Source organism: Sciurus vulgaris (assembly GCF_902686455.1).
Source record: "Sciurus vulgaris genome assembly, chromosome: 5".
NCBI classification, from domain to species: Eukaryota; Metazoa; Chordata; class Mammalia; order Rodentia; family Sciuridae; genus Sciurus; species Sciurus vulgaris.
In genome coordinates this window covers 95,138,898-95,163,770 of record NC_136465.1, presented here as the reverse complement: position 1 = coordinate 95,163,770, position 24,873 = coordinate 95,138,898, and the positions used below count along the sequence as shown (strand labels likewise).

Sequence of the window (24,873 nt, the reverse complement as noted above, 5' to 3'; positions counted from 1 at the left end):
AGATTGATTCCCAAGTATTTTATTTTTTTTGAGGCTATTGTGAATGGGGTAGTTTTCCTGATTATTCTTTCCAAAGATTCATCACTTATATATAAAAATGCATTAGATTTATGTGCATTGGCCTTATATCCCGCTACTTTACTGAATTCACTTATGAGTTCTAAAAGTTTTCTGGTGGAATTTCCTGGTTCCTCTAAGTATATAATCATATCATCAGCAAATAGGGATAGTTTGAGTTCTTCTTTTCCTATTCGTATCCCTTTAATTTCTTTGGTCTGTCTAATTGCTCTGGCTAGATTTTCAAGGATGATATTGAATAGAAGTGATGAAAGAGGGCATCCCTGCCTTGTTCCAGTTTTTAGGGGGAATGCTCTCAGTTTTTCACCATTTAGAATGATACTAGCCATGGGCTTAGCATAGATGGCCTTTACAATGTTAAGGAATGATCCCACTATCCCTATTTTTTCTAGTGTTTTGAGCATGAAGCGTTGCTGTATTTTATCGAATGCTTTTTCTGCATCGATTGAAACAATCATGTGATTCTAGACTTTAAGTCTATTGATATGGTGAATTACATTTATTGATTTCCTGATGTTGAACCAACCTTGCATCCCTGGGATGAAACCCACTTGATCATGGTGCACTATCTTTTTAATATGTTTTGTTATGTGATTTGCTAAAATTTTGTTGAGAATTTTTACGTCGATGTTCATTAAGGATATTGGTCTGAAATTTTCTTTCCTCGATGTGTCTCTGTCTGGTTTAGGTATCAGGGTGATATTGGCTTCATAGAATGAGTTTGGGAGGGTTCCCTCCTCTTCTATTTTATGGAATACTTTGAGAAGTATTGGAATGAGCTCTTCTTTAAAGGTTTTGTAGAACTCGGCTGAGAACCCATCTGGTCCCAGACTTTTCTTTGTTGGTAGGCTTTTGATGACCTCTTCTATTTCATTACTTGAAATTGGTCCATTTAAATTGTGTATGTCCTCCTCATTCAGTTTAGGCAATTCATATGTCTCTAGAAACCTGTTGATGTCTTCGAAATTTTCTATTTTGTTGGAGTATAGATTTTCAAAATAGCTTCTAATTATGTTTTGTATTTCAATCGTGTCTGTTGTGATATTTCCTTGTTCATTCCGAATTTTAGTGATTTGGGTTTTCTCTTGTCTTCTCTTTGTTAGTGTGGCTAAAGGTTTATCAATTTTGTTTATTTTTTCAAAGAACCAACTATTTATTTTGTCAATTTTTTGTATAGTTTCTTTTGTTTCAATTTCGTTGATTTCAGCTCTGAGTTTAACTATTTCCTGTCTTCTACTACTTTTGGTGCTGGTCTGTTCTTCTTTATCTAGGGCTTTGAGCTGTAGTGTTAGGTTGTTTGTTTGTTGAGTTTTACTTCTTTTATTAAATGCGCTCCATGAAATAAATTTCCCTCTAAGTACTGCTTTCATAGTGTCCCAGAGATTTTGATATGATATTTCTTTGTTCTCATTTACCTCTAAGAATTTTTTAATTTCCTTCCTAATATCTTCTGTTATCCATTCATCATATAATAGCATATTGTTTAATCTCCAGGTGTTGGAATAGTTTCTGTTTTTTACTCTTTCATTTATTTCTAACTTCAATCCATTATGATCTGATAGAATACAAGGTAGTGTCTCTACCCTCTTGTATTTGCTAACATTAGCTTTGTGGCATAATATGGTCTATTTTAGAGAAGGATCCATGTGCTGCTGAGAAGAAAGTGTATTCGCTCTTGGTTGGATGGTATATTCTATAAATATCCGTTAACTCTAAATTATTGATTGTGTTATTGAGATCTATGGTTTCTTTGTTCAATTTTTGTTTGGAGGATCTGTCCAGTGGTGAGAGAGGTGTGTTAAAATCGCCTAGTATTATTGTGTTATGGTCTATTTTGTTTCTGAAATTGAGAAGGATTTGTTTGACATACATGGATGAGCCACTGTTTGGGGCATAGATGTTTATGATTGTTATATCTTTCTGATTTATGCTTCCCTTAAGCAGTATGAAATGTCCTTCTTTATCCCTTCTGACTAACTTTGGCTTGAAGTCCACACTATCTGAAATGAGGATGGATACTCCAGCTTTTTTGCTGAGTCCATGTGCATGGTATGTTTTTCCCATCCTTTCACCTTTAGTCTATGAGTATCTCTTTCTATGAGATGAGTCTCTTGTAGGCAACATATTGTTGGATCTTTCTTTTTAATCCAATCTGCCAGTCTATGTCTTTTGATTGATGAATTCAGGTCATTAACATTCAGGCTTATTATTGAGATATGATTTGGTTTCCCGGTCGTTTGGTTCATTTTTTAAATTTTATTTATTTATTTATTTATTTATTTATTTATTTATTTATTTATTTATTTGACATGACTTGGTTCCTCCTTTATTTGACAATTCCTTTAGGATAATTCCTCCCTTTGCTGATTTGCTTCTTTGGTTTTCATCTCTTCCTCCGTGGAATATTTTGCTGAGAATGTTCTGTAATGCTGGCTTTCTTTTGTAAATTCTTTTAGCTTTTGTTTATCATGGAAGGGTTTTATTTCATCATCAAATTTGAAGGTAAGTTTTGCTGGGTATAAGATTCTTGGTTGGCATCCATTTTCTTTCAGGGCTTGAAAAATGTTGTTCCAGGCCCTTCTAGCTTTTAGGGTCTGGATTGAAAAATCTGCTGATATCCGTATTGGTTTCCCCCTGAATGCAATTTGGTTCTTTTCTCTCACAGCCTTTAAAATTCTGTCTTTATTTTGTATGTTAGGTATTTTCATTATAATGTGCCTTGTTGTGGGTCTGTTGTAATTTTGTGTATTTGGAGTCTTATAAGCCTCTTGAACTTGATTTTCCATTTCATTCTTCAGATTTGGGAAATTTTCTGATATTATTTCATTGAATAGATTGTTCATTCCTTTGGTTTGTTTCTCTAGGCCTTCCTCAATCCCAATAATTCTTAAATTTGGCCTTTTCATGATATCCCATAGTTCTTGGAGATTCTGTTCATGATTTCTTACCATCTTCTCTGTTTGGTCCACTTTGTTTTCAAGGTTAAATATTTTGTCTTCCATATCTGAGGTTCTGTCTTTCAGGTGTTCTATCCTATTGAAAATACTTTCTATGGAGTTCTCAATTTGGTTTATTGTTTCCTTCATTTCAAGGATTTCTGTTTGGTTTTTTTTCAATATCTCCAATTCTTTATTGAAATGATCTTTTGTTTCCTGTATTTGCTCTTTTAACTGTCGATTGGTGTGATCATTTAATGCCTGCATTTGCTCTTTCTTCTCATCGTTTGCTTCTCTGATCATTTTAATTATGTACGTTCTGAACTCCTTTTCTGTCATTTCTTCTGCCATGCTGTCATTGGGTTTTATTGATGTAACATCTAGATTTGATTGGGGCATATTGTTCAGGTAGCAGTGGACCGCTGAGATATTGCAGATTTCCTCTATTGACTTATAATGTCCCTGAAGATTTCTAGTATATCCCCTCTTAGCCTTCAGTAGGCTGAAGTCTTGGAGGAAGTTGATAGTGCGGTGCTCCACAAGGAAGCTGCCTCTCTAGGGGTGGTGGCCTTCAGGTGGGGTATATTCCCTACTAGTGGGCAGAGGTGTCTCCACTTGTTGACCAATGGTCATCCAAAGGGGAACTAGGCTGCAGGCTGAGGCAAGGCCTGTTTGGGCCTGTGTCTCTGGTTTTACTGTCCTTGTGGGAAGACCTCACCCGGCAGGGAAGACTCACCTAGTGGGGAGGTCTCGCTGGTCGGTTCCCCTCCTAGAGGTTTCCCTCAATCTATAACTACTGCCTGGGCTGGGCTGCCTTCCTCTGCAACGTTCTCAGGGGCCCGGTCCTACCTCCTGGGCCTGGGAGCCTCACCCTTCACAGATGAGTCTCCTTTGGCTGCCTTTCCTCAGATAATCTGCCCGTAGTCCTGGAACCTTTGCTTCACCCTAAGCGTGTCTCTGTGCGGCTCTTCCACCAAGAAGACTCCTAGGTCCTGGGACCCTGCTCTGCATCTAATCGCCTGGCTACGCGGCCCCTCCTCTGAGCAGCCACCTGGAGCCCTGTAAAATTGCTCCGAGTCCCAGAGACCCGCCGCACGCCTCTTCCTCCAGACAGCTGCTCAGTATTCTGGTGCGGTCACTAGGCGTCCAAGCAACTCACTGCGAGCGTCCTCCTCCCACCAACCGCCTGTAGCCCTGGGCAGTCACTCCAAGTCCAAGTGACCCGCCCCGTTCCTCCTCCTCCTCCAGGTAGCCCCCCAGATGTTCAGGAGCGGTCACTGTGAGTCACTCTGAGTCCACGTGACCCGCTGCACGCCTCCTCCGGGCAGCCGCTCAGAGCTCCTGTACGGCCACTGGAGACCAAGTGACCCACCGCGCTCCTCCTCCAGGCAGCCCCCCCGGTGTTCAGGAGCGGTCGCTTTAAGTCCAAACAACTCACCACTCGCCTCCTCCTCTGAGCAGCCGCCTGGAGCTCCAACGCAGTCACTGCGAGTCCAAGCGACCCACCACGCTCCTCCTCCTCCTCCTCCTCCTCCTCCGGGCAGGCCCCGGTGTTCAGGAAAGGTCGGTTTGAGTCCAAATAGCTCTCCACACAGTTCCTCCTCCGGCAACCTCTCGTAGCTCTGGTATAGTCACTCCAAATCCAAGCAGCCACGCTTCTCCTCCTCTTCCTCAGGACAGGCCCTGGTGTTCAGGAATGGTCGCTCTGAGTCCAAACCGCTCGCCGAGCAGCTACTCCTCTGGCAACCGCCTGTAGCTCTGGCGCAGTCGCTCCAAGTCCAAGCGCCTCGCTGCACTGCTCCTCCTCCTCCTCCTCCGCTCAGTCCCTGGTGTTCAGAAGTGGTCGCTCTGAGTCCAAATAGCTCTCCTTGCAGCCCCTCCTCTGGGCCACTGCCCGGAGCCCCAGTGGTTGCTTCGAGTCCCAGCGCTGTGCTGAGCGGCCTCCTCTACAAAGCTCCCAGTTGTCCGAGTTCACTGCTCCAGCGGGGGGAGGGGTGTCTCCCCGGGCAGCTCTACTTCACAAAGTTCCCTGAGTTCCAGGACTACCGCCCCATCCGGGACGCCTCCCCAACGGGAGAGACTCACCCGGCTGCTTTGAGTTGGTCCCAAGTCTCTCAATTCCTCCTCTTTTGAATCCTGAGTCCTGGAGCAACATGAAATGCAGCCACCCTCTAGTCCGCCATCTTGAAACCCAAGAATTTTTTAATTTCCCTCCTGATGTCTTCTGTTATCCATTCATCATATAATAGTGTATTATTTAATCTCCAGGTATTGGTTTCTGTTTTTTATTCTATCATTTATTTCTAATTTCAATCCATTATGATCTGATAGAGTACAAGGTAGTATCTCTATCTTCTTGTATTTGCTAACAGTAGCTTTGTGACATAAAATATGGTCTATTTTAGAGAAGGATCCATGTGCTTCTGAGAAGAAAGTGTATTTGTTCTTTGCTGGATGGTATATTCTATATATGTCCGTTAAGTCTAAATTGTTGATTGTGTTATTGAGATCTATGGTTTCTTTATTCAATTTTTGTTTGGAGGATCTATCCAGTGGTGAGAGAGGTGTGTTAAAATCGCCTAGTATTATTGTGTTGTGGTCTATTTGATTTCTGGCATTGAGAAGGATTTGTTTGACATACATGGATGAGCCAATGTTCGGGGCATAGATATTTATGATTGTTATGTCTTGCTGATTTATGCTTCCCTTAAGCAGTATGTAATGTCCTTCTTTATCCCTTCTGACTAGTTTTGGCTTGGAGTCCACATTATCTGAAATGAGGATGGATACTCCAGCTTTTTTGCTGTGTCCGTGTGCATGGTATGTTTTTTCCCATCCTTTCACCTTTAGTCTATGGGTATCTCTTTCTATGAGATAAGTCTCTTGCAGGCAGCATATTGTTGGATTTTTCTTTTTAATCCAATCTGCCAGTCTATGTCTTTTGATTGATGAATTCAGGCCATTAACATTCAGGGTTATTATTGTGATATGATTTGTATTTCTAGTCATTTGACTCATTTTTGTTTTTTGACATGATTTGGTTTCTCCTTTATTTGGCTATTCCTTTAGGCTAGTTCCTCCCGTTGCTGATTTGCATCATTGTTTTTCATCTCTTCCTCATGGAATATTTTGCTGAGAATGTTCTGCAATGCAGCTTTCTTTTTTGTAAATTCCTTTATTCTTATTTATTCTTATTTCGTCATCAAATCTGAAAGTAAGTTTTGCTGGGTATAAGATTCTTAGTTGGCATCCGTTTTCTTTCAGGGCTTGGTAAATGTTGTTCCAGGCCCTTCTAGCTTTTAGCGTCTGGATTGAAAAATCTGCTGATATTCTTATTGGTTTCCCCCTGAATGTAATTTGATTCTTTTCTCTCGCAGCCTTTAAAATTCTGTCTTTATTTTGTATGTTCGGTATTTTCATAATAATGTGCTTTGGTGTGGGTCTGTTGTAATTTTGTATATTTGGAGTCCTATAAGCCTTTTGTACTTGATTTTCCATTTCATTCTTCAGATTTGGGAAATATTCTGATATTATTTCATTGAATAGATTGTTCATTCCTTTGATTTGTTTCTCTAAGCCTTCCTCAATCCCAATAATTCTTAGATTTGGCCTTTTCATGATACCCCATAATTCTTGTAGATTGTTCATGATTTCTTACCATCTTCTCTGTGTGTTCAACTTTGTTTTTCAAGATTAAATATTTTGTCTTCAATGTCTGAGGTTCTGTCTTCCAGGTGTTCTATCCTATTGGATATGCTTTCTATGGAGTTCTTAATTTGGTTTATTGTTTCCTTCATGTCAAGGATTTCTGTTTGGTTTTTTTTCAATACCTCTAACTCTTTATTGAAATGATCTCTTGCTTCCCGTATTTGCTCTTTTAACTGTTGATTGGTGCGATCATTTAATGCCTGCATTTGCTCTTTCATCTCCTCTTTCAATGCCTGCATTTGCTCTTTCATCTCCTCGTTTGCTTCCCTGATTGTTTTAATTATGTACATTCTGAACTCCCTTTCTGACATTTCTTCTGCTGTGCTGTCATTGGGTTTTATTGATATAGTATCTAGTTTTGTTTGGGACATTTTCTTCCCTTGTTTTCTCATATTGGTCAGATGTCAGTGGGACTCTGAGATACTGCAGATTTCCTCTATTGACTTATAGTGTCCCTGTAGATTTCCAGTGTATCACCTCCCAGCCTTCAGTAGCGTGAAGTCTTGGACGAACTTGATAATGCAGTGCTTTGGAAGAAAGCTGCCCCTAGCCTGCTACTGGTTCTAGGGCTTGGAGCTGGCTCTGTGCGGAAAGGCTCTCACCAGGGGGCCTGCTCCGAGAAGCTGGCCGTGTGGGAGGAGCCCACCTCCAGAGTGAGCAGGGCTACCTGGGGAAGACTCTAGCTGCCCTGCCCTGCTGATAAGCCGCCCCTATCCGGGCCTGCTGCCAAGGCCGAGCTTCACCCGATGGGGGAGACTCACCCCGTGGCTCTATTTTAGTCCGAGTCTCTCAATGCCTCCCCTTCTTGAATCCTGGGTTCTGGAGCGACTAGAGATGCAGTCACCCTCTAGTCTGCCATCTTGGATCGTCCCGTGGAAAGAGCCTACGGCCAGAGGGGGCAGGGCCACCTGGAGAAGTCTCTGGATGCCCTGCCCTGGTCCCAGAGGTTGCCTGCGGGTTGGAGCTCTCCGCTGGCTCGGGGACTTGTGGCTGGCTCTGTGTAGAAAGGCTCTCACTGGGCGGTCTGCTCCGAGAAGCTAGCCTTGAAACGTGCCTCCCTCCAGAGGGAGCTGGGCTGCTTGGGGAAGTCCCTGGCTGTCCTGTCCTGGTCCCTGAAGCTGCCTGTGGGCTGGAGCTCACCGCGCTGGCTCTAGGACTTGGAGCTGGTTCTGTGCAGAAAGGTTCTCACTGGGGGGCCTGCTCCGAGATGCTGGAGAAGCTGGCCATGTGGGAGGAGCCCACCACTGGAGTGAACAGGGCTACCTGGGGAAGACTCTAGCTGCCCTGTCCTGCTCTGATAAGCTGCCCATATCCGGGCTTGCCGCCCGGGCCGAGCTTCACCCGGTGGGGGAGACTCACACCGTGGTTCTCTTTTAGTTCCAGTCTCTCAATGCCTCCCCTTCTTGAATCCTGGGTTCTGGAGCAAGTGGAGATGCAGTCACCCTCTAGTCCACTACTTGCACGTTTTTTGAATTTTCTTACTGAAGAGAGGTTTCAGCTCCTTGTATGTTTAACTCCCTTATTAGGTACTGGATTTTAAAATATTTTCTCCCACTCTTCACCCTGTGGTTTCTTTTGCTCACAGAAGCTTCAGTTTAATAAAACCCTGTGAGTCTATTTTTGCTTTCTGTTGCTTGTGCAGTGGGAATCCTACCCAAAAATCACTGCCCAGACCACTGTCACAAGCTCCTCTTCTCTTTCTTCTGAGGAGTTTTATAGTTTCATGTGTTTAATCTATTTTCACTTGATTTTTGTATATGGTGTTAGATGAGGGAGTCTGATCTCATTTTTCTGCATGTGGGGATCAGTTTTTCAACATTGTTCATTGAAGATACTGTCCTTTATTGAGTGTTGGCAACTTGGTCTAAAAACAATTGATCATAAATGTGTGGATTTACTTTTGGGTTCCTAGTTCTGATCCATTGCTTGGTGCCCGTTTTCATGCTAGTAATGTGCTGTTTTGATCACTCAAGCTTTATAGTTGATTTTTAAATCAAGTATTATGATGTATATCATTCTGTTCTTTTTGCTCAAGATTGCTTTGGTGGTTCTGTATGAATTTAAATTTTTTTCTACTTCTGTGAAAAATATCATTGGAATTTTGAGAGGGATCACACTGGATCTATATATTTCTTTGGGAAATATGAACATTTTAATAATTCTTTCAAGCCATGAACATCCACTCATCTAGCATTCCATTTATTTGTATCAATTTCTTTCAACATTTCAGTTTTCTATGTGCACATCTTCCATGTCCTTGGTTAAATTGTTCCTAAATTTTATTATTTTGGTAGATATTGTGAATAGGATTGTTTTAATGATTTCTTTTCGGATAGCTTATTGTGAATATGTAGAAACACTGTTGATTTTGTATCCTGAAACTGAATTTGTTTATTCTAAAAAAATTTTGGTGGAGTCTTCAGGGTTCTCTCCATATAATATCTTGTAATTTGCAAAAAAAAAAAAAAAAAAAAAAAAAAAGTTTTACCTCTTCCTTTCCAACTTGGATGCTTTTCATGTCTTTTTTTGCCTAACTGCTTTGGATCAGACTTCAGCACTATATGGATTAAAGTTATAAGGATGGTAGGCATTTCTATCTCATTCCCAATCTTAGAGGAAAATTTTCAGATATTAACCACTCATGATGCTGGCTGTGGGTTTCTCACATATGGCCTCTAATATGTTTAGTTGCATTCCTTCTATAGTTCGAGTGTTTTTATCATAAGATGTGGAATTTTATCCAATGCCTTTCCCATATCTATTGAGATAGGATTTTTATCCTTTATTGTTAATGTGGTATATCACATTTATTTACTTTGCGTGCATCCTTGCTTCTCAGATATCATTCCCATTCAGTCATGGGGTATGGTTCATTTAATAGGCTGATGAATTCAGTATGCTAGTATTTTTTGAGGATTTTTATATCTATGTTCATGAGAGATACTGGCCTATAATTTTTTCTCTTTCCATGTGCAATGTTAGGGTTTCATACATATGATGCAAGTGTTCTACCACTGAGTTATACTCTGGAACCAATTTTATTTTCCTGTGGTGACCTTATCTTGTTTTTGATACCAAAGCAATGCTAATCTCATTTTGGAAGTGTTTCCTCCTCTTAAATTTTTTGGAAGATTTTCAGAAGAATTGATATTAATATTCTTTATATGTCAGGTAGAATTCAGTAGTGAATCCAAATAGGTCCTGAGTTTGCATTAATAATTTAGTCTCCTTATCTTTATTGGTCAATTCAGATTTTCTATTTCTTCATGATTCAGTCTTGGTAGATAGTATATTTCTAGGAACTTAATCAATTTCTTCTAGGTTATCCAATTTGTTGGTATAGAATTGTTCAAAGTAGTATCTTACTGTCCTTTGCATTTTTTGGTATCAGTGTTGATATCATTTATAATTTTTAGCTTATTTTTTACTGTATATATTTGAAGTGTACTGTTTTTGATATATACAGTGAAAGGATTACTGCAGTCAAATTTACATATTTATCATGTTCCAGTTGTGCATGTGTTCAGCACCAAAAATATAAGCAAATTTTTAGTATACAATATTAACTTGTGTTCTCCTGTTGCACTTTAGCTTTCTAGACCTACTCACCTACAGAAATGCAAATCTACATTTGACTGACTTCGCCCCGTTTTCTTCCTTTCCTCGCCTCTTTACTGGGTGTTTCTTTTTATTACGCTTTTTTTTTTATTCTGCGTATAAGTGAATACATTATATTTCTCATTCTGTGTATGGATTATTTCACTTGGCATAATGCCCTCCAGGTTCATCCATGTTGTCATCATTCGTAATTTTGAGTTGTTTTGTTCTTACTCTAAAGATACACCAATTTTATCTTTTCAAAACACCAATTTTTAGTTTCCCTGAATTTCTATTTTTCTAGAGTTCACTTATTTCTGCTCTGATAATTTCCTTCTGCTGAGTTTAGGTTTAGTTTGCTCTCCTTTTTCTAGTTCCTGGAAGTGTAAAGCTAGGTTTTTTTGAGATCTTTATTCCCCCCACCCTTAATATGTTTTCCACTAAAATTTTCCCCCAAGAGTTGCTTTTACTGCATCCCATAAATTTTGGTATGCTGTGATTAAACTTTATTTTGTCTTGAGAATTTTTATTTATTTTTCTTTGACTTATTGGTTGTTTAGTAATACACTAATTTCCACATTTGTTAATATTTAAATTTTCCTGATTTCAAGTTTCATATCATTGTGGTCAGAAAATACATTTGATATATGATGTCAGTCTTCTTAAAATTTCTACGACTTGCTTTGTGGTCTAACACATGACTCGTCCTGCTCCAAGTGCTATTGAAAAGAATGTACTCTGCGGCAGTTGGATGGGATGCTCTCTATATGTGTTTGGTTGATTTGGTGTATGGTATCTCGTTCATGTGCACTATGTCTTCACTATTTTTGTCTGAATGCCTTTATCCATTGCTGAAACTATGGTACCTACTATTAATGCTATCTGTCTTTTCAATTTCATCAATATGTCCCATATTTATATTTGTAAATATTTAGGTGCTCTTTACATATTTAGGTGCTATGATGGTGGGTACATATATATTTATAGTTCTTATATCTTCTTGATCGAGTAACCTCTTTGTATAATGACTTTCTTTGTCTCTTGTCACAGTGTTAGAATTAAGGTCTATTTTGTCTGATTTGACTATAGCCATCCCTGCTCTCTTGGTTACCATTTACATAAAAAATCTTTGTTCATCTCTTCATGGTCAGCCTCTGACCTTAGAGCTAAAATGAATCTTTTGTAGGCAGCATATAGTTGGATCTTGTTTTTTTATTTTTTAACCCATTCAGCCACTGTATATCACTGAAGAGTTAATCCATTTACGTGTAATTATTGATAGTTGACTTACCTCTGCCATTTTGATTTCTGATTGTGTTGTAGTTTCTATGTTTCATTGTTTATGATCTGATTTTTTTGGTAGTGTCATGTTTTGATTTATTTTATCTTTTGTGTATCTACTATAGGTTTTTGTGTTTAGCATGGAACTTACAAAAACTACCTTTTAAGAGGTAATTTTAAGATGGCAATTTCAACTACATACCAAACCTCTACACCGTTTCCCCCACTTTGTCCCTGATACCATAATTCTTTTGTCTATCATACCTGTTAAAAATAACTAGTTATAATAATTTGCTAATACTTTTATCTTTTAAATTTTATGCTAGAGTTAAGTGATTTATTCACCATAATACATACACCATATTAAATATTATGTAATATTACCATATTAAAATATTCTGAATTTGACTATATTTGACTACATTCTTTACAGGGAATTCTATACTTTCATGTTTTAATGTTAAGGTCCTTTCATTACTCAAAGAACTCCAGTTAGCATTCTTGTAAGGAAGGTCTTGTGATAACTCCCACAGTTTCTGTCAGGGAAAATCCTTCTCTCTCCCTCATTTCTGAAAAACAGACTTCCTATAATAGTATTTTTCACCTTTCAGCACTTTGATTATATCACCCCAGTGGCTCTGGGACTACAATGTTTCTGTAGAGAATTCTGTCTCAGTCTTAAGGAGGTCCCCACGTTTATGACAAATTACTTTCTTTTCTTTACGCTTTAAAAACTCTTCTTATCTTTGATTTTTGAGAATTTGGTTTTAATGTGTCTCAGTGAACACCTCTTTATATTTAATCTATTTGATCTTCATGGATCTGTATATTCATTTTTCTCTCCAAATTTGGGTATTTTCTGCCATTTCTTTAAATAAGATTGCTTTCCCAAGGCTGGGGTTGTAGCTGAGTGGATGAGAGCTTGCCTAGCATATGTCAGGCACTGGTTCGATCCTCAACATCACACAAAAATAAATAAAATAAAGGTATTCTGTCCATCTACATGTGTGTGTGTGTATATATTTTTATACATTAATATATATTTGTTTTTATATATACACACATATACATATATACATATGTGTATGTGTGTGTGTGTGTGTGTGTGTGTATGACTTTCTCAGTCCCTTTGGATACTCCCATAATGAGTAAATTCATTCTTTTTGTTTCTCTGAGCAGTTTCAAATGACCTATCTTCAAGTTCACTTATTCTTCTATTTCATAGTCTGCTATTAAAGTTCTCTATGGAAGCTTTCGATTCTGCTTTATAGTCTTTAGTTCTAAGATTTGTTTGGCTCATTTATGGATCATTTTGTTTGTCTGTTGTTTTCCTGATTTTACATAGTTGTCTGTTCTCTTAGAGCTCACGCTGAGCTCTCTCTCTTTAGGGTTTTTGGCAGTGTTCTATTTCCCTGACTTTTTTTCATGATCCTTATGGGACTTGTGTTGGTACCTTTACATTTGAAGAAGTAGATCCCTATTCCAAAGTGTTTATAGACTGGCTTTTGCAGAGAAAGATCCTCACCAGTTAGCCTGTGTGGAGATTCTAGCGAATGGGGGTGATATCTAGCAGAGTCCATAGACAAGTTTGCCACTAGGGTCCTTAAGCAGACTGATTGGGTGCCCGGATCAGCAGATGGATAGGTCTAGTATCTAAACCCAAAGAGGCCAACCTGGTCCACGTGGTTGGGCCAGGATCCTGGTTCAGGATCAGTGTGTTTAGCTGTGCTGGTATAGTCCTGGGTCCACGGGGATGAGTTCAGAGCCTGAGTACACAGGGGTCATCTGAGCACTGGAGTAGTTCTAGTCTGGGTCCAGACTGGCAGTTGTAGAGCCTTGCCCAGGGATGCTGGCCCAGTGCCAGGGTTTACTGACAAAGACCTGATCTAATCTCTGGGCGCACTAGGGCCTGAGGCATTGGGGACAGGCCTGGCTTCAGATTTCATAGAGCTAGGCCTATGCTGGTGTCCACAGTAAAGTTGATTGCCCACTTTACTCTCATTCCCTCACCAGAATTTTTTAGCTCTTGGGAAGGTATTTTCATTAGCATAAAGTTGTGTTTATTTCTGAAAGGAAAAGATCATTTGAAGTCCTATTCTGTCATCTTGCTGACATCACTATTGGTTCGTATTTTAAAATTACTACATGCTTATTTCGTCTTGAATTAATGAAGAAAAATATCCCTTCCCTCATGTTTTTTACTTCCAGATTAATGTTCTGAATTATGGTTTTCTTCATATTAGTCCCTGGGAAAAAATCTATTTAAGTCCCTTCTCTACTTCACCTTAGTGAGAACTCCCCATTGCTCACCAAACCAGCTCCTTTCTCATTTGAATCTGCGTGTCCTTTGACACCAACATGTTTTTCCTTCTTACCTGTATACATTAGCTGAGGTACCACCATATGAAAATGCCCTCCCTACTGTATCATGAACACTCTGATGGAACCCAGCTGTCAACATAAGGCTCACTGCACTTATGATGTCCCTGAAACATGGTCAAACAACTTTCAAAAAAAGAGTGCCAAGGACATTGAATGGGGGAAAAGGGTAGTCCTTTCAACAAATGCTATAGAAAAATTGGGTATTCACATGCAAAAGAATGAAGTTGGACTTTTACTTACACAGTAGAAAAAAAGAATAAACTTAAGATCTCAAACTACAAAACTCATAAAGGAAAATAATGGAAACCTCCATGACATTGAATTTGGCACCTTTTTTTTATATGACACCCAAAACAAAAGAAAGTAGATAAATTTGGACATTAGAAACAAAAACCTTCGTGCAAAAAAACAGCAAAAAGGCAAACCATGGATTAAGAGGGAATACTTGCAAATCCACCTGTAGAAACTCAACATCAAAATAACCTATTATGAAATGGGCAAAGGACCTGAATAGACAATTTTCCAAAGAAGGGACAATAAACACATGGAAAAAAAAATACTCAATATCAGTAATCACTAGGCAAATGCAAAGCGAAAGCAAAAGCAGATACTACTTCATATCCATTAAGATGGTTATTATCCAAAACAAAGTAACGAGCATTGGTGGGAATGTGGAGAAATTCAAACTGTGCATTGCTGGTGAGAATGTAAAATGGTATAGGTACTATGGAAATAGTATAGTGGCTCCTCAAAAAAAAAAAAAAAAAAAAAAAAAAAAAAAAAAAGAAAAAAAGAAAAAGAAATACCAGATAATCCAACAATTCTACTTCTGGGTGTATACACAAAGGAATTGAAAGCAAGGACTCAAACAGATATTTGTCCATCCATGTTCCTAGCAGCATTATCCATAATAGCCAGAAGGTGGAAGCAACCTAGGTGTCCATCAGTGGATGAATAAATAAAATGTGGTATATACATACAATGGAATATTACTTAGCTTTAAAAGGTAATTCTTACATGGATAAACCTTGAAAGCACTGTGTCACAAAGGAACAGGTACTGCATAATTCCACCCACAGGGTACTTAGAATAATAAAATTCATGGACGTAGGGTAGGGGCTGTAGCTCAGTGGCAGAGCACTTGCCTAGCATGTGTGAGGCACTGGGTTTGATTCTAGCACCACATAAAAATAAATGCATTCTGTCCATCTGCAACTACAAAAAATTTTTTTTAAATTCATAAAGTAGAATGGTGGTTGCCAGAGACTAGCAGAAGTGGGTATGGGAGTTTTTGTTTAAAGAGTACAGAGCTTTACTTTCCCAAAATGAGTAAGTTCTGGCAATAGTGGTGATAGCTGAACTAAATGTGCCTGTATTTAGTGCTACTAAACTGTACATTTAAAAATGGTAAAGTTTGTTATGTACATTTTGTCATGATTAAAAAAATAAAATGCACATCCAGATCCACTAATGGTTTTTCCTTTGCTTAGGTCACTGAGTTGTTAAAATGGGAAGGAAACTTGGATCCTGTAATGAAAGTCAGTCTAGGATTAGATGCCAAAAACACAAACCACACATTTGAGCAACTAATCATGTACCATGTGGTAGGATCAGTTTTACACTGCAAGTTTTGTGAAGAGATTTATGATCAAAGCACATGAAACGTGTTTCACAACTGAAGTATTAAAGTACACAGCACACAGTTTAAGTATTCAATAAGTATTTGTTCATTAAATAGGCAGATTAAAGGCAAATGGCAAACATATCAGTGATTTTTTTCAATTTAAAATTCTTAAAAATTTAAATGCTAAAAATAAACTATACAAAGTCAAATGAAGATCAAAAATATCACTCTTCTACATCTCCTATCATCTAATACCCAGTCCCAAATATGAAAGGTAAGCAGTCTGAACAAAGTTTTCACATTGCCATATATTATATTGTAGACTTATAGGTCCCTTCTCTGTAACTGCAAAATTCCAAACACCCTGAAAACAGGAAGATTTTCCATAATCATTTAGTAGCAAAATCTGACCTCAGTAAAATCTGACTTTGACTGATATATAAATAACCTAAAATGGAATTTAAAAAAAATAAGTATTTACATACTTCACTCCAAAAATTTTTTTTAGCTTCTATTATGGAAAAATTTCAACAGATATAAAAGGAGATGGTATTATTAAATCTCATGCACCCACTGAACAGCTTCAATACTTATTAACTCTCAGTCTTACTGAATGTATATAACCACAAACTCTTCCCTTCTGCCCTTAGGCTTAATTTGAAGCATATTCCACTTTTCCATTTAATCCATAACTACTTCTTTTTTTTTTTTTTTTTTTTTTTTTTTGGTACTGGGGATCGAACTCAGGGCCTTGTGCTTGTGAGGCAAGCACTCTACCAGCTGAGCCATCTCCCCAACCCCATAACTACTTCTAATGGCAGAAATACTGATGCAAATGACTATGCAGTATTGCCCATGACGCAGTTATTCTCTGGAGGTGTTACACATACCCCTTAAAAAGGGAATTCCCAAACAAAATTTTTCTACAATCCAAAGAAACAGTTCAAACATATACAGTCCCAAGGGTTTTAGAATGGCAATTATGGTCCTGTACACACATATCCACATACACCTTTTTTTTTTTTTTTTTTTAACCTCATACACGTTTGTTATTATACATGCTATTTTTTCTATTCCTGTGCCTTTTGCTATTTACCATATATTTTAATTTTTCCATATTATCATAAGAGTACCCATTTTAAGACGGTTTCAGAGTATTCCTCTGTATGGATATACCAAGAATTATGAATTATGGTTAGATAAATATTTAAATAGTAAAGCAAAAAACAGTCTTGATCATAGACTTTTATACATGTTTAAGAACATTTTCTCCTAGAGTAGAATTGGTGAGTCTAAGATTACATATACATTTACATTTTTGATAAGTATTGTCTAATTGCCCTCCAAAGTCACTGTATTACTATATACTCACACACTTTATGATGTCTGTTTTCTCACTCTCTCACCAATATTGAGTATCAAATGTTCAAATCTTTGACAATCTTCTAAATTAAAAGTACCCACCTCATTTAATTTTGTGTGTGTATATTTAACTGAGTGGAGATGAGCAATTTTTAAAGTTTCCCTTCCCAGCCATTTGATTTTTTAAAAATTCTCTTCATGTCCACTAATGTTTTTGAAAATTGAATTTTATTAAAAATTTTTAGACTATGAAGTTTAATATACAGTTGTATAAAGTGTAATATATACATATTTATAAAAGTTCATATAACCAAGTTAAAGATAAACTGGAAAATGTTCATTTCATGATAGTTTGACTATCTTAATATATGAAGAGATTTGTGGCATAAAGAAAAAAGTTACAAAGTTTTAATATATAAATTTTTATAAAGCTTATACCTATTATTAAATTTTATGCATAGTATAGCTCATTTCCACTTATTGTATGGCAAAAGTGCCCTTTTAAATCAGTAACTTTCCATATGCAGTTGAGTCTATTCCTGCAAACTAATCTTTTACATTAATCTATTTGTGGATAATACCAGAATATAATGACTACAGCTTTAAAACATTTTTAAATATCTGATAGGATTAGTGTCATTTTATTTTTTAAGTTTTTCGGACATTTTAATACAATTAGTGTCATTTGTCAAATTCCAAAAACAAACGCATGATAGTATTTTGACTGGATCCTGGTCAGTCTAAGTTTATAATAGTCTAAGTTTATAATAGTCTAATTTTATAATACCAAATTTTCACACCGAAAAACAGCTTATGTCAGGAAAGTTATTTGAGTTACCTTTTCTGTATCTTTATAAATCTTTTAGTTGATTTTTAGAAAATATTTTTATTAGTTGTTGATGAACCTTTATTTATTTGTATATGGTGCTAAGAATCGAACCCAGTGCCTCACACATGCTAAGCAAGCGCTCGACCACTGAGCCACAATCCTAGCCCCTTATTAGTTTATTTTTAAATGTTGTTTTATGTAGGTCTTGGCACTTCAGTTTTCTTTTTTGGATGGTGCTGGGGACCAAAACCAGGACCTTGTACATGCCAGGTAAGTAGTCTACCTCAGCCTCAGCCCTGGACACTTCTTATAACTTAAAATATCTTATTTTTTGTTACTATTGGTATAGTGATAATCTTTTCCATTATGTTATTAAACTAGTTGTTTGCTAATAGGAAAATAAATTTTTATATATTGGTTTTGTAAATGATAATTTTACTTGTGAAAATATATACAGCAATAAAGCATTTACCTTTGTAAATTCAGAACTTCGTTTGCAATATCTGTTCCAATACTGCCAGCACCAAGTACGGTTCCAGTAGACATTCCAGGCACACGGATGCAAGACTGTTTAGAGGATTCTAAGCAACAGCAAAAGAGAAAAGTTCAATTGGAGACTGAAAAAGTGTATAATTTTGGTTAATATATTTCTTTCAATTCAAATAATTTTCTAGTTCTCTTAAAAGAAACAGACCAGCTGCATCCTAAATGTTAGAAAACACTTATTTTTGCATTATACACATAAGTCATGATGTTCTGAGATACTGAAGAGCTATGGTCTGAATCAAATTGCAGAAATCACTGAGGGGCACTATTTTGACTTGTGACCCTTAGCACAGTCTCCACACTAAAGCCAGAGAAATCTACTTTACTTCTCATATTTCTAATATTTTTATTACACAAATACATTAGTACAACCCTGAAGTTTAAAACTACCGTATTTCACTGCATAATCTTTACAGGTTTTATGCCAGTTTTTTTTTTGCACAATGGTGGTGTGCCACCATTATGTAAATTAAAAAAAAATAGATATTGTGCCAGTATTAAAAAAATCATTCATTTCTAAACTGTCTTTGGTGCAACATTAGGATGCATGGAATACTCCTGAATATATGTTAATGAGGTGGTGACAATTATGTGGCAAAATACAGTAACATAGACAAGCAAAAGTCACCCCTTAACACTTTTAATTTGTGCAACGGATAGTTAACAAGCACCACAACAGACAAGTGACAATGCTGGCTGCCAGGAAAGGCCAACTGCTGAAACACCATTCCTGCTCCTGAGGCCTGGGGGAGCCCATCAAGCGCATAACTAATCACAACACAATGAGGGTTGTAACAGAAGTGTGAACTAGGTGCTGTGGGCGTTCTAAAGGGGACATGGCAGTAATCCCAGGAGTTTCCAATGGGGTTTCTATTTCCCTGTGAACTTAGTTCCAAATTTGGGAGTCCCATAAGCCAACCCATAGAAGTCTTCTAATTTCACCTTGAAATTTTCCCCTCTCCAAGACAAAACCAAAACAAAATAGTAACTGTATAATACTATTAAGGAGTAGTCTTAATGGTCTTAGTACTAAGTCTTCCAACAACTAAAACTTAAGCTTACCTTCTGAAGATTGAGAGCTGCAGTGAAATGATGTTCCTCTGGTCTCACTATGCCCCCTAGAATTTAGAAATAACAGGTGATTTTTTTTTCCCCCTAAGATAAATAAAATTGTTAAAACAACTACATTACGCTCTGTGCATTTAATTGGTCAATTCTTGGCCCACTTAATGTTTTATATACACATATTGTTAATATCACCACCAGAAATCAAGGCATTGATGTGCTAAGTATTGGGGTCCTTGCCAAATGCCCTATAAAGTATATCGTCTCATAGTAACAAACTCTCAGTTCCTGTCCTAGCAATAAGAAGGCAAAGATTGCTGGAATGAGTGACGGAGAATGTTTGAGATAAATTTTTGGTGTTTTTTAATACCAAATATTGCAGATAAGAAAATTAATAGCAGGGCACAGTGGTGCATGCCTGTAATCCCAGCAGCTCTGGAGGCTGAGGCAGGAGAATCGCAAGTTCAAAGTCAGCCTCAGCAACTTAGCAAGACCCTGTCTCAAAATAAAAAATAAAAAGGGTCAGGGATGTGGCTTAAGGGTTAAGCCCCACCCTCCCCAGGTTCAACCCCTAGTACCCAATAAATAAATATGTTTAATAAAAAACTTATAGGAATGTCAAAGGGAAACTTGTAAAAAACAATAAAACTTAGAACAGGGTCATGTTAACATACTGTTGCCAGTCAGGAAAAGCGGCCTCTTCCTTCAGAAGAGTGGGGCCTTGGCGATGAGTAACCCACGTGCACCACTGGGCTGCCGGTGGCTGCTCTAGCCAGGACTAGAGCTGCAAACCAGAACAATTACACATGCCCCCCACCCCTGACAACCCCAGGGGCGCCCTTACTACTCACCAGCAAAACGTGGCCACTAACCAGGCCCAGTCTCCATATTACTGGTTAAGAACTATTTTGCCAATTTACATTTTTGTTTGCACAAATTTACCAACAGATCCATGCCCTTATTTCACTTAAACTTTATTTTCTGTTCTGAAGTCTTAAAAAAAAAAATCCAGCTATAGATGGGGCTTGCCTAGCAACACCTAGGTTGGATTTCTACTCACTCTTTGGCACACCCTACACAGTCACATGGGGCACCCAGGCTTAGAAGATATACATGCAAAATGATATGTGGTTTAAAGACAAGACAAGGCGATGAAGAGTAGGAAGGAAAGGCTTGAATAAATGCCTTTACCGTCACGTATCATACCAAGCTAAAAGTATATTACAAAAGAGCAAACTTTTAGCTTAACTGGGAGAACTAATGCCAATGAACCACTCACAATACAATTGGCCCTTTGCATCCTCAAGTTCTGCATCTGTGGATTCAACCAATTGCAGACTGAAAATATTTAAGGGGAAAAGACTGCATCCATTTGAAATTAATATGAAGGTCTTAACAACAAAGTACTTACAAAACTAGTGTGTTGACAGACACAATATATTCTAGTTCTCTGGTCCAAGGATTAGTGAAACTAAACCACTGACTTTTTAAAGTTACAAAGGAGCCATCTTTCACTCTGAATTTGTATGAGTCCGTAAATATTTTCTCCTTACTCTGTAGAACTTAAGAAAAAACAACCTATTAATAACAATTATTAAATATTAATAAAATTAAATTTAAAGTGCAATAAAATTAGATATTAAAAACTAAATGGTAATCAAATATTAATAAAAATAATAGTAAGTATAAGTCATCATAAAAATCAATACCTTATGTTTCACATGTCTGATTTCATAGGAAGAGAAATTTAACAGGTGAAGCTACAACCAAAAATTACCCAAAAAAGGGCTAGGGATATAGCTCAGTTGGTAGAGTAAGGCCCTGGGTTCAATCCCCAGCACTGCCAAAAAAAAAAAAAAAATTACCCAAAAAGTATTCTCAATGATAGCTTACCTGCTTTGTGCTTGTCCGTCAAATTACTATGGTCATCTTGATGAAAATATTCATAACAAGACGTTCCCAAAAGTTCCTGAGGCAAATATCCTAAAATTGCTGTTGCCCTGGTTTTAAAATTGAAAACAAATTTCAGAATTGCTGAGTGTACTCCCTCCCAGAATACTGCAGGGCCACCTGTGTCAGAACAGTGGGGTGGTAGCCTTGGTGATGAGCAACCCACTGGAGAAACCCACCACTGGGCTGCCCGAGGCTGCTTTAGCCAGGACAAGAGCTGCAAACCAGAACAGTTACACTTGTCCCCCACCCCTGACAACCCCAGGGGCGCCCTTACTACTCACCAGCAAAACTGTGGCCACTAACCAGGCCCAGTCTCCATATTACTGGTTAAGAACTATTTTGCCAATTTACATTTTTGTTTGCACAAATTTACCAACACGTTCATGCCCTATTTCACTTAAACTTTATTTTCTGTTCTGAAGTCTTAAAAAAAAAAAATCCAGCAGTACTACTAAACTACAGCTTTCGTAGCCTCAGATATCCTGTTGAACTCTAATCATTATGTCATGTAAATGTTTACCTTTGATCTACATAGACAAATTTTCCATTCATTGCAAACCGTGTTATGAATTCAGTTGGTTTCACTTTAATTTCTCCACTGTTCTGTGGGACAATATATGGATGCAATCTTCCAACAGCAACAAGGCAGGTAAAATGACTGTTGTCTTTCTTGTTGTCCCTTTCTTCTTCCATTCCAATAATATTTGGAGGCCAGCTTCTCAAATAACCAGTGCAGTGGATGGTACAGAATTTTTTATGATCTAATTAAACATTTTTAGAAAAGGACATTTGGATCACTATAAATTCTAAAATTTCTTACATTGACATTTACAATAATAGGCTGTGAAATGTTCTTTAAATATGGTACAATGAAAGGGGAAAGGAATTGCATCAAAAAGAAACCATCAAGGGCAACCCCTTTGAGGCTCCCCTCTTGCCTCTGGCAAGAGTTCTGTTACTATTTTACACACCTAAAAATCCTACTCCTTTCACACTTGAAAAATTTCTGATCTTATTATTAAATTACTGTATTGATAGGATATTTTTTTCCCCTAGGAACTAAATGATGCACACTACATCAGAAATGCAACTGATTGCTTTCATTTAGGACCAAGTAGGCCTATACTTTATATATTTCCAAGTCAGTTTTGTTTTTTTGGTATGGAGGTATCTAACCCAGAGCTTCAGATGTGCCTAGGCCAAGGCTCTATCACTAAGCTACATGCCTAGACCTTTTCATTTTATTTTGGGATGAAGTCTTGCTAAGTTGTTCAAGTTGACCTTAAATTTGAGTTCTTTCTACCTCAGCCTTCCAGTAGTTAGGACTGCTCCCAGCCTCCAAGTGATTTTTTTTTTTTTTTTTTGGTACCGGGGATTGAACCCAGGGTGCTCAACCACTGAGCCACATCCCCAGCCCTTTTTTATATTTTATTTAGAGACATGATCTTGCTGAGTTGCTTAGGGCCTCACTAAATTGCTGAGGTGGCTTTGAACTCATGATCCTCCTGCCTCAGCCTCCGGAGTTGCTGGGATTACAGGCGTGTACCCTAGTGACCAGTCCAGTGTTTTTAATTATAATAATTATATCTGATAGAAGAAGTTAAACTTCATGTCTTTTGTCATTCAACTTATTAATTTTTGGGGTATATTATCGTTTATATTCATAAGCTTAAAAGTGACATTTAAATTATTATGCATACATTCTTAAATTTCTTATGTTAACACTTACAATAATACATTGGTATATTATAGAAATATTTTAGGGGACATTTGGAGAAATGTAATAAAATGTAATAGAAGGTATAAAAATAAAATCTGACTAAAAAAAATCACTTTTCAGAAAAATCTCAGGAAATATTGTAGGAAATAGTCTGTCAAACAGGTCCACTAGAATACAAAACTGGAAATAATCCATATGCTCAATTATCAGGAAATACTTAAGAAAACAATAAAATACAACACGGGCCTAAAAGATGGGTGGTATAGTTTATAGCACTCTTCAAAAAAAAGGAATTTAAGAGTTAAAAAATAGAGGGGGGCATCTTTTAAACCAGTTGTTTGATTAGATTTAGAAAAGCCCAGAGAATAAGCTGTTTTAAATTGGCAATATTGTGGGCTGGGCCTGTGGCTCAGTGGCAGAGCACTTGCCTGGCACATGTAAGGCACTGGGTTCGATCCTTAGCACCACATAAAAATAAATAAAGGTACTGTGTCCAGGTGTTGTGTCTACAACTAAATAAATAAACAAATTGGCATTATCTGAAAAGATTGTTACCACAAGAAATCTTTTTTAAAAATTTCTTTTTTTAATGGAAGACTATATGGGTTATCTTAAAGAGCGGGTAAGAGGCTGGGGTTGTAGCTCAGTGACAGAGCGCTTGCCTAGCACATGTGAGGCACTGGATTCCATCCTTAGCACCATATAAAAATAAACAAAGGCATTGTGTCCATATACAACTACAATTTTTTTTTTTTTAAAGAGCAGGTAATAACAGCAAACGTCTACAGAAGACATGTGCCATACTGTGTTAAGTGCTTCTAAAATTCATACGAAAGCACAAAAGCCCCAGACTAGCCAAAGCAAACTTGAGCGAAAGGAGCAGAGTGGGAGGCATCACAATTCCTGATTTCAAGATATACTACAGGGCCACAGACCAACGGAACATCATAGGGAATTCAAAGATAAACTCACAAATCTACAGCCAACTAAATCTTGACAGAGATGTCAAAAATGTACTTGGGAGAAAGGACAGCTCCCAAATGGTGCTGGGAAAACTGGATATTTAAATGCAAAAAATTGAACCTGACCCCCATCTCTTACCCTGTTCAAAACTCAACTCAAAATGGGTCAAAGACCTTACTGTAAGATGCATAATATATGGGAAACACCTCACGATGTTGGCATAGGAAATGGTTTTCTGGATAGGACCCCAGATGTACAGGAAAAAGCAAAAATTAACAAAAATGGAATTATGCAAAACTAAAAACTTTTGTATAGCACAGGAAACAGTGAAAAGATAATCTACAGAGTGGGAGAAAACATCTATCAGCTATTCATCTGTCAGAGGGCTAATATGAAGAACATATGAAGAACTCAACAAAAAACAAGTCCAATTAAAAATGTAAATATGATCAGAATAGACATTCTCAAAAGAAGAAATACAAATGGTCACTAGATATACAAAACAATCTCAGTTTCATTAGCCATTACAGAAATGCAAATCAAAGCTACAATGAGAAACTATCTCATCCCAGGGCTGCTCACCAGAACGACAAAAAATAACATGTTGATGGGAATGTGGGAGAAGAAAGAACTCTTGTACACTCTTGGTGGGAAGGTAAATTAATATAGTCAGCATAGGAAAATAGAATGGAGGTTCCTTAAAACACTAAAAATAGAACACCATATGATCTAGCTATCTCACTCCCAGGTACAGATTTAAAGTAAATGAAGTCAGCATACAAAAGAGATACCTGCATGCCCGTAATACCCAAGATATGGCATCAGCCTA

At 37.5% G+C, this 24,873-nt stretch overlaps 1 protein-coding gene across 5 annotated transcripts in view; it reads right to left on the bottom strand.

Moving 5' to 3' along the window:
* Positions 1–24,873, bottom strand: part of BMAL2 (basic helix-loop-helix ARNT like 2) — a 92,952-nt gene that overhangs the window by 13,992 nt on the left and 54,087 nt on the right. For all 5 annotated transcript variants that reach the window (XM_079139373.1, XM_079139377.1, XM_079139374.1 and 2 more), the window contains 5 exons: positions 21,882–22,122; positions 21,302–21,408; positions 20,820–20,970; positions 19,406–19,461; positions 18,270–18,378 (listed from right to left, as the gene is read on the bottom strand). In XM_079139373.1, coding sequence (XP_078995499.1) covers positions 18,270–18,378; positions 19,406–19,461; positions 20,820–20,970; positions 21,302–21,408; positions 21,882–22,122 — 664 coding nt within the window. The remainder of the gene's footprint in view (positions 1–18,269; positions 18,379–19,405; positions 19,462–20,819; positions 20,971–21,301; positions 21,409–21,881; positions 22,123–24,873) is intronic.